The sequence below is a fragment of the Perognathus longimembris genome, chromosome 2 (genome assembly GCF_023159225.1).
Source record: "Perognathus longimembris pacificus isolate PPM17 chromosome 2, ASM2315922v1, whole genome shotgun sequence".
NCBI lineage: Eukaryota > Metazoa > Chordata > Mammalia > Rodentia > Heteromyidae > Perognathus > Perognathus longimembris.
Window position 1 is genome coordinate 26,420,083 of NC_063162.1, and position 12,672 is coordinate 26,432,754.

The 12,672-nt window shown below is 43.2% G+C and overlaps 1 protein-coding gene across 13 annotated transcripts in view; it reads left to right on the plus strand.

Annotated features, from left to right (window-relative positions):
- The window catches only part of Sorbs1 (sorbin and SH3 domain containing 1), a 242,222-nt gene that overhangs the window by 189,720 nt on the left and 39,830 nt on the right, over positions 1-12,672 (plus strand). For 7 of the 13 annotated variants that reach the window (XM_048338604.1, XM_048338600.1, XM_048338606.1 and 4 more), the window contains 2 exons: positions 6,692-6,741; positions 12,495-12,667. In XM_048338604.1, the coding sequence (XP_048194561.1) occupies positions 6,692-6,741; positions 12,495-12,667 (223 nt within the window). Of the gene's footprint in view, positions 1-1,006; positions 1,073-1,598; positions 1,698-6,691; positions 6,742-12,494; positions 12,668-12,672 lie in introns of all 13 variants that reach the window. The other 6 variants (XM_048338603.1, XM_048338598.1, XM_048338599.1 and 3 more) reach the window with 2 other exon arrangements.

Below are 12,672 nucleotides of genomic sequence, written 5' to 3' on the forward strand. Positions count from 1 at the left end.
TCAAGAATTGTGTGCATGTTCTGTATAGCAACTTAATAATAGAAATTCAAAAATATTTAAAGACAAAAAAGAATTATGCACTAAATTTTTGAGCTGTGAATGATCTCCCATTTCTCATCTCCCCAAACTTCATAGTGTAGGCGATTTCAAGGATATGTAGGCAGCAGCAGAAGGCCCAGCCAGTGTGAGAGCAGTTGCATTGATAGACATGCCTTGTAACTTCTGAGTGTCCTGCACTTGATAACCCTCCAACAATCTCTTGGCACATTTTTCATCTTACAAATTCAGTTCTAATTGTAATTGTGACAGGGACAAAAGAGAAAAGAAAAATCACCTTACATTCTATTGTTTGTATTCTAAGTTGCAACTGGTCTCTATGGAAGATGAAAGATATAATTCTACCACTAGCAACATTATCAAGATCTAGTTATACCCTAAAAGGAGAATTAAAAACAGCTGGTATGAAATTGTCTGGTGCACTTTTTAACATCCTTTTTGTACAGAGATCTCATTGCTGCAGACCACAGAAAACATGTTTAGTTCAGCTTACCCTCTATCAACTAAACTGCTAGGTTTGCACATTTGTTAGCATACCATGAATTTCTTATTTTACAGTGGAAAAGGCTATTTCAAAAAACAAAATGTAGATTCTCCAGTGTCAATCTTAGGTTGAAAGGGACAATGAGGAATTGAAAGTTGGTAATTTTGTTCCAATTTGTGTTAATATTTTCTTTTCTTCTTCTTAAGGTTTCAGTATTTATAATCCAATGATGATTTGCTCTTGACATACAAATAGAAACCCACTTCCCTGTTAGTGGTGCCAGGTTTCCCCCAAGTCCGGGCACACTTTTGTGTGTCCTGGGCTAAGTCCTCAGCCTTTTGCTTTGAGTTCCTGTCTATGTTGGTACAGCTCTCCCAGTGTACCCCTCTTTGTTTGAGCCAGCCTCTGTGTTTGTCTTTATGTCTTTATGCTCATTTCTTCATTTCCTCCTCTGCTTCCCATCAGCCTCCCAAAAAGATATGGGATTATACTCCTGGAGACTGCTCTATCCTTCCTAGAGAGGATAGAAAGGTAATTCCGCTGTGCTCCTCCGTGACTGTGTGTGTGCTCTCTAGCTTTGGTTGGTGTGAGTGTGGTGTGGGTTTGTTTTCTTAAATGATTTTGTTTTAATGTAGTAACTTTTTTCTTTTTGGCTTGGTGATAAAACTATTTAACAAAGTGGCTAAGACATATACTAATTTGTAGAGGTTTTAAAACAATGACTTATTCTTCTGGCATAAGAGTATTTGTCGCAGTTACCCATATTCAAACAAGGAAGAGAGTAGGCCTTTCCTTAAAGGTAGGTGTTCATGCAAGTAGGATAGACTTTCGCAGCTCTGATGCTCAGGACTTCTACTGCATATGCTTAATGTTGCATTCTTTGCTTTCACGTCTTTTAACTGATTTCTAGTGAGCTCTTGTGATTGGGTCGTGGCATAGTAGCCTTGTTAAAATATGGCACGCAAAACAGAATTCATTTTTCAAACTTAACCTTCCAGTCTTTCTCCCTTTCCTCTAAACTAAAAATTTCTTTCTCATCTTTTCTTTCTTGCACCAGACTAATCTAGAAAAAGATCTCAACCTATGCCAAACAGAGTTAGAGGCAGATTTAGAAAAAATGGAGACGATTAATCCTCCCAGTGCCAGCCCACCACAGGTATTTCTCCCCACCTCCCTCATGCCCTCTGTCCCTTGTCAAGCTCGGTTTGATTTGCTTCTCTGGTTTTGCTGTAGTTGAGGTGATAGATGGCAATGCTGGTTCTTTAGCTGCATGGCTTTCTGACTCTTGTTTTAGACCCTCCTTAACCCCACAGTTAGTGTTTGTGTGGATTTCCTTCTGAGCTTGGTGTCTTCTTCAGAGGGGAATTTTTCAAATATTCGTAGAGATGCTGGTGATTTAAACTCCTCCCTATTCTACCAGAGCCTTATTATACCTTTTTATTTTAAATCAGAGGGTGTCCCTTCGCCTCTGAATACTTTTTCAATTTGTAGTCTTGGGAGACACCAACCTCGGAGGTTAAGCAGCAGTGGGGTGCTGTTGAAAGAATATTTGTCATGATAAAGGTCAGAAGGTTCTCACTGAAAAGGAGCACTCAAAGTCAGGTGGCCTGGACACAAGCAAGTATTTGAAACTGAGTCTACACTAGTATTTTTATGGGGAGCTATGTCAAAAACGTGCCTTACTAAACAAACAAAAAAAAATTGGAGGTGGTAGGGAGAAAGTTGTAAGTTGCTGAGGCGAAGAAGTTCTACATATAATGGTAAGAAGAATGGAAATGGCTAACGGATCTATTAGATGCAAGCATAAGGAAGACAAAAGGCCGGACCACCAGCACAAGTGACTCAAGTACAAACTCATGTAAGTTCCAGAGACTCAAGCCAGGGAAGGACTGGAGAAATCAGGGCTCTGGGAAGAGAGAGGCAGAAGCCAGTGAGCTGTGGCCAGTCACTGCATTTCAAGGACTCAGAAAGCCTGGAATTCACTGTAGGATGAGGGAGCAGGAGGCCAGTGGTTAGACACCAGGCTAACCAGGTGAGTTGTCATGTATACATTAAGGCAGAAAGGTAATTCAAGGACATGGGAAGATGGAATCAGGGCACTAAGTTTCTAGCTGAGAAGATTCGAACCTGGTGTAGCGGAATCAGGGCACTAAGTTTCTAGCTGAGAAGATTCGAACCTGGTGTAGCGGAATCAGGGCACTAAGTTTCTAGCTGAGAAGATTAGAGCCTGGTGTAGCCTTGGTGGGATTGAAGGGCAGAAGTTGAAGTGGTTACAGCTAGTTCTGGAATCTGGAATAAGAACTAACGTGGCTGAGATGCTGGGTGGGAGGGTTGTCATAACAGGTTGGCCAAAATGAATCAGAAGGCACTTTCAAAGTAGTCCAGAACTGAAAAGAGACCACCTGCAATCAGTATGGGAGGCAGCTAGAACTAACTTCTATGTTCCCGGGGGCAGAGCCTGCTTCTGTGATGCAGAACCCTGCTCCCTGCTCAGGGCATGGTGGGCAAAATAAGTCTCTGATACATCATAAACTGTCTTGGGGGGGGGGCATTCAGTGGACTGACGCCCTTAGTCCTAAATGCATATGAGCCATGCATCAGAGGCCCACAACCCGCTCTGAAAAGGCTTTTTCTTTAGAAACTTGGCAGGTCAGTCACATTCAAGTCAAAGCCTCCAATGGTAGCTTCAATGGTGCTCACTTAGAGCTAAATGAATGGCATCAACTCTTAAGAGCCAGAAAAGAGAGAAATCTTATGGGAAATCAAGAAAGTTTGCCAAGACCTGAGAAGGGTTGGATGGACCTTAGGTCCATAAATATCCACTAAGAAAGTGTTAGAAAGTGTGTAGAAGTTCATGTTTAAAGGAAAAGACAAATTGTGTTGAGACAGGATATTTGACATGAGAATAGTAGAGGCAGTTTTGGAAAAGAGAGTTGATTCTGAATGATAATTTTGCCCTCATACTAGTGACAGAATTAAAGGAGTGGCTTAGATTTGTGTCATTGCTCTAGAAGGTTGAATTGAGAGTCTCCAGTCAAGGTGCTATGCAGAAGTCCGGACTATACCAGCATGAAGGTGGGGAAGGGCAGATGTGAGATCACCAAGTGAACCGCAGTGGGACGTTTGAACTAGTTGGTATGAAGAATGATGAATTAGGGGAAGGGATGGAGACAACTTTAGGATTTGGGCCAGGCAGCTGGAAGAATAAGAACATCAGTATGTCACATAAAGATGGGAAGAATATCAGCACAGAGGTAAGATGAGGGACATGGTTTCAGATAATTGACCTTTAGGTATTGGTGGGGTATCATGTAGGGCATACCCAGAGCTGTTAGAGCTATATGAAGAGGCAAGGGCTTGGGAAGTCAATTAGAAAAAGAAAGAAAGAAAAAAGTCAATGAGTCACCTGGTTGAAGCACTGGGAGTAGATGAAGGATGATGGGAGTAGATGGAAGATGGAAGTAGGTCATATTGAGAGAAAGGAAGAAGATGGGTTTGGTGGTCCATGCCTATAATCCCAGTACGTGGGAGGCCGAGCCAGAAGGATGGTGAGTTCAAGGCTAGCCTAAGCTATCTTTTGAGACCTTGCCTCAAACCAAAGGGGTGTAGCTCAATGCTAGAGAGCTTGCCTAACATGCACAAAGCCATGTAACACACACACACACACGAGGGGAACTGACACCTCTCCTCTCCATTGGGACGAGTCACAGGAAGAACAGTTCAGAGAAATGTAAGAAATGACTGATGGAGCAAGAGGGAAAGATTAGAACTACCCAAGTGCTCCAGAGGAGTAAAAAAAGATGGACTCCCAGGAAAGGTTTGTGCATTTGGCTACGAAGAAGTTTTTAAAGATGTTGGAAGTTGCTGGGTGAATAGTTGATTGGAATTGGAATATATGACAGAGAATCAGGGAATCCTGTGGGCATGTGCACACTGAAAAGATGTGATCCTAGAAGATAAAAGGGAGGGAGGAATGAAAGTGAAAAGCTGTGATCCTAGAAGATAAAAGGGAGGAAGGAATGGAAGGGAGGGAGGAATGGAAGGGAGGGAGGGAGGGAGGGAGGGAAGGAAGAAAGGAAGGAAGAAAGATGTGCAAGAGTATAATTCAGGTATATAGCAGCAGAAGTGGGGCAAGAAGATATACAAACCTGAGTCTCAGTATAGAAAAGTTCATTTAGAGCTGGGTGCTGGTGGCTCACTCCTGTAATCCTAGCAACTCAGGATGCTGAGATCTGAGGACTGAGGTTTAACGCCAGTGAGACTAATCTACTCTAATCAACTACGCTGCCCCCAACCCCGCCTCCCCAAAGGAAGTGGATCTGTGCTCAAGTGGTAGAGTGCTAGCCTTCAGAAAAGAAAAGAAGGGAAAGGAAAAAAATGCTCAGGAACAGTGCACAAAGCCTGAGTTCAAGCCCCTGGCCCAGCATTAAAAAATAAAAAGAGCTCAATTAGTACTTAATTATACAAGCTAAAATTATACAAGCCAGGCACCAGTGGCTCACACCTGTAATCCTAGCTACTCAGGAGCCTGAGATCTGAGGATTGCAGTTTGAAGCAGGAAAACCTGTGAGAGACTTATCTCTAAATAATCACAGAAAAGCCAGAAGTGGCACTGTGGCTCTAGAGGTAGAATGCTAGCCTTGAGCAAAAAGGAGCTCAAGGACAGTGCCCAGGCTCAGAGTTTGAGCTCCAGGACAGGGAAGTAATTAAGTAAAATAAAAATTTTCTACTAAAACATGTTAAGAAGAAATTCTTAGGGTACTTCACAGAGTGATTCGAAGGTGGAAACCAGGACAAAGTCTTCAAAGGTGGAATGGGGCAGGTGCCAAAAGGGAGGAGACTCAAGGAGAGAGGGAGGACACAAAACAACCACTGCAACCAGAAAGGGTGAAGGAAGTAATAGTGACCCTCTTTGAGGAGTAATGGTGATAGGGGAGAGTTCTTGTACTGCGACAGAGGTGCCCTTAAAGATGGAAGGAGCCAAACCTAACAGGTTGAAGGTGTTTGTCTTGGCAGTCAGAGGGCTAGGTAAGTTAGCTCCTAATCCTAATGAATGTATCCTCTCCCTCCCTGCCATCTCCTGTTCCCTCATTCACATCTTCCTTTTCTATTTTTTTCTCCTTTTGACCCTAAATGTCTCTTCTGCAGATAGCTTAGTTTCCTTAAAATGGTCATTTTTTACTTATTTTTTGCCTGTCCTGGGGCTTGAATTTGGGACCTGAGCACTGTCCCTGAGCTTCTTTTGCTCAAGGCTAACACTCTACCAGTTGAGCCACAGCGCCACTTCTGGCCTTTTCTGTTTATGTGGTACTGAGGAATCAAACCCAGGGCTTCATGCATGCTAGGCAAGTACTCTACCACTAAGCCACATTCCCAGACCAAAATGGTCATTTTTAGAGATAGGAGGATCTTTTACAGTTATTTTTACATTGATATATTCAGCCCAAATAAATCCTTAACAATTTTCTCTCCAAGACAATGAAAGAAAGTCTGAATTGCATCATTATATTGCTTTTTCTCTGCATGTAGCTCTTGGTAGCTCTCTTTCTTTTGTGCCTGATATTATATAAAGCATCCCCCTTTCATGCTGACATGGTCATTACTGGATTTTGTGAAATACTGTTTCTTCCCGTTTTCACAATTCTAAATCTTCAGATGTAGTAAATGTGTGTAAATAAAAGTGTGGTCTTTCAAAATGTACTTTTGTACATTCTGTATCTAAAGTGTTATGTGACTCAGGGTGTGGCATTGGGGATGCATGGGTGGGATTTGCACTGGGCTGGGCAGGGGGGCTTCGGGCTGGGGAAATGCTGGTAAAAGGCATGCTGTGCATGTTAGCCTGGTAGTGGGCCCACTAGGGCTGCAACTGAAGATAAAGATGAGACTGGAAGCCATCTCCTTCCCAGAGAGCAGTTGCAGTAGCTACTAGGAGGCAAGAGATCAAAGTATGAGAGACAGACACCACTACTCCCAAATCCTCTTCCCAAAGACAAGCACCGCCCTTTGCCAGCACCGAAGCCTTTTCACGAAAGCCCTTGTTTCCCAGAGGCTCTTATTGAAATGAGGGAAGGGCAGTAGCTTCTCTCTCTTTGATTTGAAACCCCTCAGCCAAAACAAATCACTACATTGTCTTATGTTTTTGACTTACAGAGCTCAGCAGTCAGCCCCATGGCAGACATTTCTTCAGAGCCGCCTGGATAGTAAGTAGTCATGTGCTTCATTTACATGGTCAATGTATGAAAGGTTCGAACTGCCACAGGAGAGGCTTGTGTTTCTCTCCTATCTATCCACTGTCCATTCATTTGTATGTGCTAAATGATGTGTATCTGGTAAGAAGCAGCAACCGAAGTGTAGTCTTCAGATTATTTTTCTTTTGTTCTCTCCTCTTCCAGGTTAATTTTGTGATGATTGGTACTGCCCTTGATAAATGTTTTCCCCTATGGTGATGTCTTTACCTTTGATATGAGGTTATTTGCCTACATTTATAATCAAAGTTCTCCTAAGTGGATTGTTGGGGAGAGGAGAAGGAATGAGTCATGGATGGGCTGAACTAGGTATAAAAGAGACAGTGAGGGCTGGGGATATGGCCTAGTGGCAAGAGTGCTCGCCTCGTATACAAGAAGCCCTGGGTTTGATTCCCCAGCACCACATATACAGAAAATGGCCAGAAGTGGCACTGTGGCTCAAGTGGCAGAGTGCTAGCCTTGAGCAAAAGGAAGCCAGGGACAGTGCTCAGCCCCTGAGTCCAAGGCCCAGGACTGGCAAAAAAAAAAAAAAAAAGAGACAGTGAGTCTAGTCCTCAGGCCAGATCTGACATGGAGTGTGGGACCAAGAAGGAGCTAGCTTATTTGTTCTCACACATGTGGATTTGTTACCCTGTTATCAGCTCTTAGGAGGCTGCATGTCCATTCACTGCTTCATGGGGTAGCCACCAACCTTCAAACCACTGTGAGTTCTCTCCCAGATTACTTGTCTTGGTACTTTACCATGCAGTCAGGATCCCAGATGGAAACTCTGAGTGCTATACTTACTGCTTCCACAGGAAAGTGATAGTTAGCATTGATTACATATTACAATATTAAAAGAAATTAAAATAGGAAGACATTTACTCATAGTCTTGATATCCAGGCCTTTCCCTCAAAAAAATAATTTTTCAGTTGCTGTCATAGCGTGCCTCTAATTATTTTATTTTGTTTCACTAGCGTCATCAGATCTGTACATTGATAGCAGGAACTACTGACCCACTTTCAACTTTGTGTACTATTTCAGCATAAACTAACATGGATACTTTCTTTGCTTGGCCAAAAGAGCTTTCCTCTATTTGGCCAGCAGGGGGCACTCAAGGACAAGCTGCTCTTCAGGAGGTGGGGCTGTTCAGCAGAGAGTACTTTCTGAACAAAATATAAATACGAATCTAAAGAACAATGTGAAACACTGGAGATTTCTGTGTGCCATAAATACGTATCAGAAACATGGATGTATGCATGTAGGCATTTTCTTTTACAGTCATTTATTCTACCAGTATTTGTTGAATAACTATGCTGAGCATCAGCATCCAAAGATGAAAGAAACTGCTTGTCTGCAATGATTTCAGAGTGTAGTACAGGAAATAGAATTGTAAATAACAACCAGGATCCAGTAAATGTAATTATAGACTCAAGAAGGAGTGGGTATCTCGTGTGTGTGTGTGTGTGTGTGTGTGTGTGTGTGTGTGTGTGTGTGTGTGTGTAGGAGGAGGAGGAAAATGTCAAGGAAAGCTGTGTGGAACTGAGGATAAAACACGAATAATTTTATAATTATGTTGAAAAAAATCAAAATATTCTTTGAGCACAAAACCCTTTTAAAGAGTTGTTTAGACTTTGTAGTCCAAAGTCACAGTTAACCAGCTAGGTTTCTGTTTTCACTCTCTGAGTTTACCAGATGTCTTTGAAAGTGCATGTACAGGCTCTGCAAGGCTGGAAGTTTCGGTCCTTAGGTTCCACCTAGGGAAGTGATTGGCACATAGCAGGGCTCAGAAAATATTGTTGAGTAAATGAGCAGTGGACTGACATGATGATACCTTTCTTAGATGATATCTTTCTAATACTGCCCAGCCATGACTGGAGAGCATCAGGGCTACAGGCTGGTGTGCTGGTATGGTTTTTGCAGGGTCATAGACATGCCATATTGAGGGATAATCAGGAAGGTAGGGAAAGCAAGGAGTTAGTATAGGCTAAACAGGAAGCAGGGCCTGGTGTCTGGGCTTGAGCAAAGAGGAGAAAGAGGAAGGACTAATTCCCTGGGCTTGGGGGATGAGGAGTGACAGGATTGGTTTAGTTTGGGACATGTTGGGTTTAAGATACCTGGAGAACATCCAGGTAGAACTAGTTGTCTAGAAGGCAGTTGAATGTGTGTTCTTTGAGCCCAAAAGACAGGTGTGTATAGATTTAACAGATTTGCAGGTGGATTTCTTGGGCAATCTCACCATACCTTACTAATTTTGCAGGTAAATGAAATTGAGGCCCAGAGAAGCAGCCTAATTGGATGTTTTAAAATGGCATAAACTTGTCTCACATTTCTTATTGGAATCTGACTGGAATCTGGACTCTGGAGACCTCTTCCCCTGTCCAGAGCTTGTCTGTTACCATAAGGGGAAGCAGTTTTTAGGATGGTTTCTGGGTTCTCACCATATTTTTTCTTCAAATGAGTGTGTTTTTGTTGAATTATCTTGAAACTCCACAGCCTTGCCTGAATCTTACTTAGTCAGAGGCACTACCTCCTCCTGGCTTCCCTACTCTCAACCTGGGCCTGGGAGCTTTTCAACTTGATTTGTTTTGTTTTCATAGCTGCTCATTCTGATTGTGCCTTTCTCAATGAGCCAGGGCCCAAGGCTCTTCTCTGATCTGCTTAGATCTAGCAAGGAAGAACCCAGAAACTGTGATTTGGGGCTAATGCCTTCATCATTCTGCTCTTCAGTTACCCCTCAAACAATGGAAGAAGTGATGTCTCTCCATCATTAGGACAGATGGTGGAGATGACACATTTGAGAAAACATTGTTCCAGAGCTCCTAGGTATTGTTTTTAAATCTGGGAACCTCTATTGCAGAATGTCACACATCTGGAGAAAGCATTGTTTTGTCAGCCTTTGGTATCAGAAGGAAAACAATTGGTTGTACTAACTATTCTGAGAGGTTTCCTGAGTGCTGGTTTGTCATCTGTGGGAAGCAGGAAGAAATGGGAGGATACAGCCAGAGTAGGCTGTTTGGTGAGGTAGAGAAGTGTGAGTCAGGCAGCCAGTTGCAGCTGAGACAAGAGAATGAAGTGAAGAGGAACTTCAGAAGATGGCTGGAAGTTATGGCTGAGGCAAGGCAATTCAGAGGACGGCAGAGCAACAGGGTGGAAGACACTCCTGGGATGAGGGAATGGTTAGTGCTAGTTAGTGGCAGGTGCTGTGAGGTATATGACTAATGTTGGAGGTGATATTACCCAGAATCACTTAACTGTTCTAAGATGGAGACAGCATTATGTTCTAACAGAGGCTCCTCCTTTTTCCCATTTCTGATTTCTGGGTTCTGTTCCACTTGACCAAGAGGTGTGTTCCTGGCAGGTGGTACTTGGTGGTAGTACTGTAATGACGCTCAAGTATGCTTGAGTCCCACTGGCTCCTGTAACATTTAAGCCTCTGCCTCTTCTGTCATAGGTAGGAAACTTTCTACATAAAACAGTGGCTGAGCAGTATGCTGGTGGCTCACACCTGTAATGCTACCTACTCAGGAGGCTGAGATCTGAGGATCATGGTTCAAAGACAGCCTGTGCAGAAAGTCCATGTGAAACTCTTATCTCCAATTTACTCAAAAACCAGAAGTGGCACTGTGGCCCAAAGTGGTAGAGTGCTAGCAAAAGAGCTGAGGCCTTGAGATCAAGCCCCATGACTAGCAAAAAAATAAAACAAAACCAGTGGCAGAAAAAGTGCCATCTGCATAGCATTCCACGACATGAACTAGGTTCTAACTCTGCCTCTGCTGACCTTGCATGCTTGGACAGGCCACCCAGTCTCTCAGTACTTCATTTTCTCATCTGAAAAGTGACAAGTAGGATTTTGTGTAGATTCAAGAGTGAATGATCATCAGGCACTTAGCCAAATGCCTCCCGCTTGGAACGTCTCACTGGGTGTCAGGAAGATTTATTGTTGTCGTTATCTGTGCAGAGGAATGGCTAGTGTGGTAGTCTATACAAAATTCCCCTCCCTGAGGAATGGTTGAGACAGATGACTAGATGTGTGTAAGGTAAGTACATCTAGCTATGGCCTATAGGTCTAGGTGCATGGGGGTTATCAGTGGTCATTCTTACCATTCTTTAAGCTTTTCTGTGTGTTTGATCATCTAGTAAAATATTGGGGTGAAGGAATTCCATCAAGCTGTGGCTCTCCAAAGCCAACAGATCCATAATGATCCTAGAAAACTGAATGAAATAGGATTGAAACAGACCTAGCAGAACTCTATATACTTCCATGAAAACAAGACTGTTTTCTTCTCTGAGAAGAGTGTGCAGATGAGTGTGCATACCCATCAGTGTCAGAGCCTCAGTGGGTGAGGCACACAATGGGGCTCAGTGGCTGAGTACTTTCAGTTGTTCCCCCCCCCCCAACCTGGCTTTGCCTCATTCCAAAAAGAATTTGTAGTAACTTGAAAAATACCTAGATTCTAACAAGATAAAAGTAAATGAAGGCTATAAATGGGCAACAGCTTGCATGCCTAGCACATGCCATAATGTAAGAAGTGAGTGTAAAGTTTAGCTGAAAAGTTGAATATGGTGTCGGGCACCTGCTGTCTCAGTTACTGGGGAGGCTGGGACAGGGAGATCACTTGAAGCCAGGAGTATAGATTCAGCAATATATCAGAACTGGCTTGACTGTGATAATAAAAGTAATAAATAAGAGCACATAGAGTCTCGAGGTTCCAGTTTTACTTGGTTGCCAATTTTCTAGGAGACCCAAGAGAGCTGGACCTCTCCCTTGTCATTGCTGATTTTTTTTTTTTTTTTTTTTTTTTTTTTTTTTGGCCAGTCCTGGGCCTTGGACTCAGGGGCTGAGCACTGTCCCTGGCTTCCTTTTGCTCAAGGCTAGCACTCTGCCACTTGAGCCACAGCGCCGCTTCTGGCCATTTTCTGTATATGTGGTGCTGGGGAATCAAACCCAGGGCTTCTTGTATACGAGGCGAGCACTCTTGCCACTAGGCCATGTCCCCAGCATCATTGCTGATTTTAATACTCCATCAGCCAAAGCTCTAGAAAAAGTAGCCTAGGAAATGGACTCGTAAGTAGCTGACACTGGCTGACCACATATTGGACCCATGTGTTCTCTGCTTGTGCATTTTGTGTGTAGCCTTTGGACCTCTAGTCTTCCCCCTCCCTACCTTCCTTCTAACACCTTTACTAGGAGTATTGTGTAGAGTTATTCTCTGTGTGTGTGTGTGTGTGTGTGTGTGTGTGTGTGTGTGTGTGTGTATGCCAGTCCTAGGATCTGAACTCAGGGCCTAGGTACTGTCTCTGAACTTTTTGGTGGTTAATTAGAGATAAGAATCTCATGGACTTTCCTGCCTGGACTAGCTTCTAACTATGATCCTCAGATCTCAGCCTCCTGTGTTGTTAGGGTTACAGGCTTGAGCCACCAGCACCCAGCTTAGAGTTATTCTTTTAAAGCACAAAATATAATCTTCCCTCGACTAGAGAACCCTGCTGTTTGGACAAGATTCCTGAGCATCCAAGCCCCCATGGGCCTGCCTTTTGTCCACAGAAATTATGTGTAAGAGTAAAGAAAAAGAATATTTCTTAGGAAGGACAGGGGTTGAATATGATATTAGAAAATGTTCTTTGCCTCATATGGTAACATAAGGCTTTTTAGGACAATTAAAACATGCTAATGCTTTATCTTTTTTTTCTCCTTTTCTCACTTGTAAAATGACCTCGTTCATAGTGTATATTCTTCCAACTTCCACGCAGTGAAGAGGGAATCAGATGGGGCTCCTGGGGATCTCTCTAGCTTGGAGAATGAGAGGCAGATTTATAAAAGTGTCTTGGAAGGTGGTGACATCCCTCTTCAGGGCCTGAGTGGGCTCAAGAGACCCTCCAGCTCAGCTTCAACTAAAGGTAAT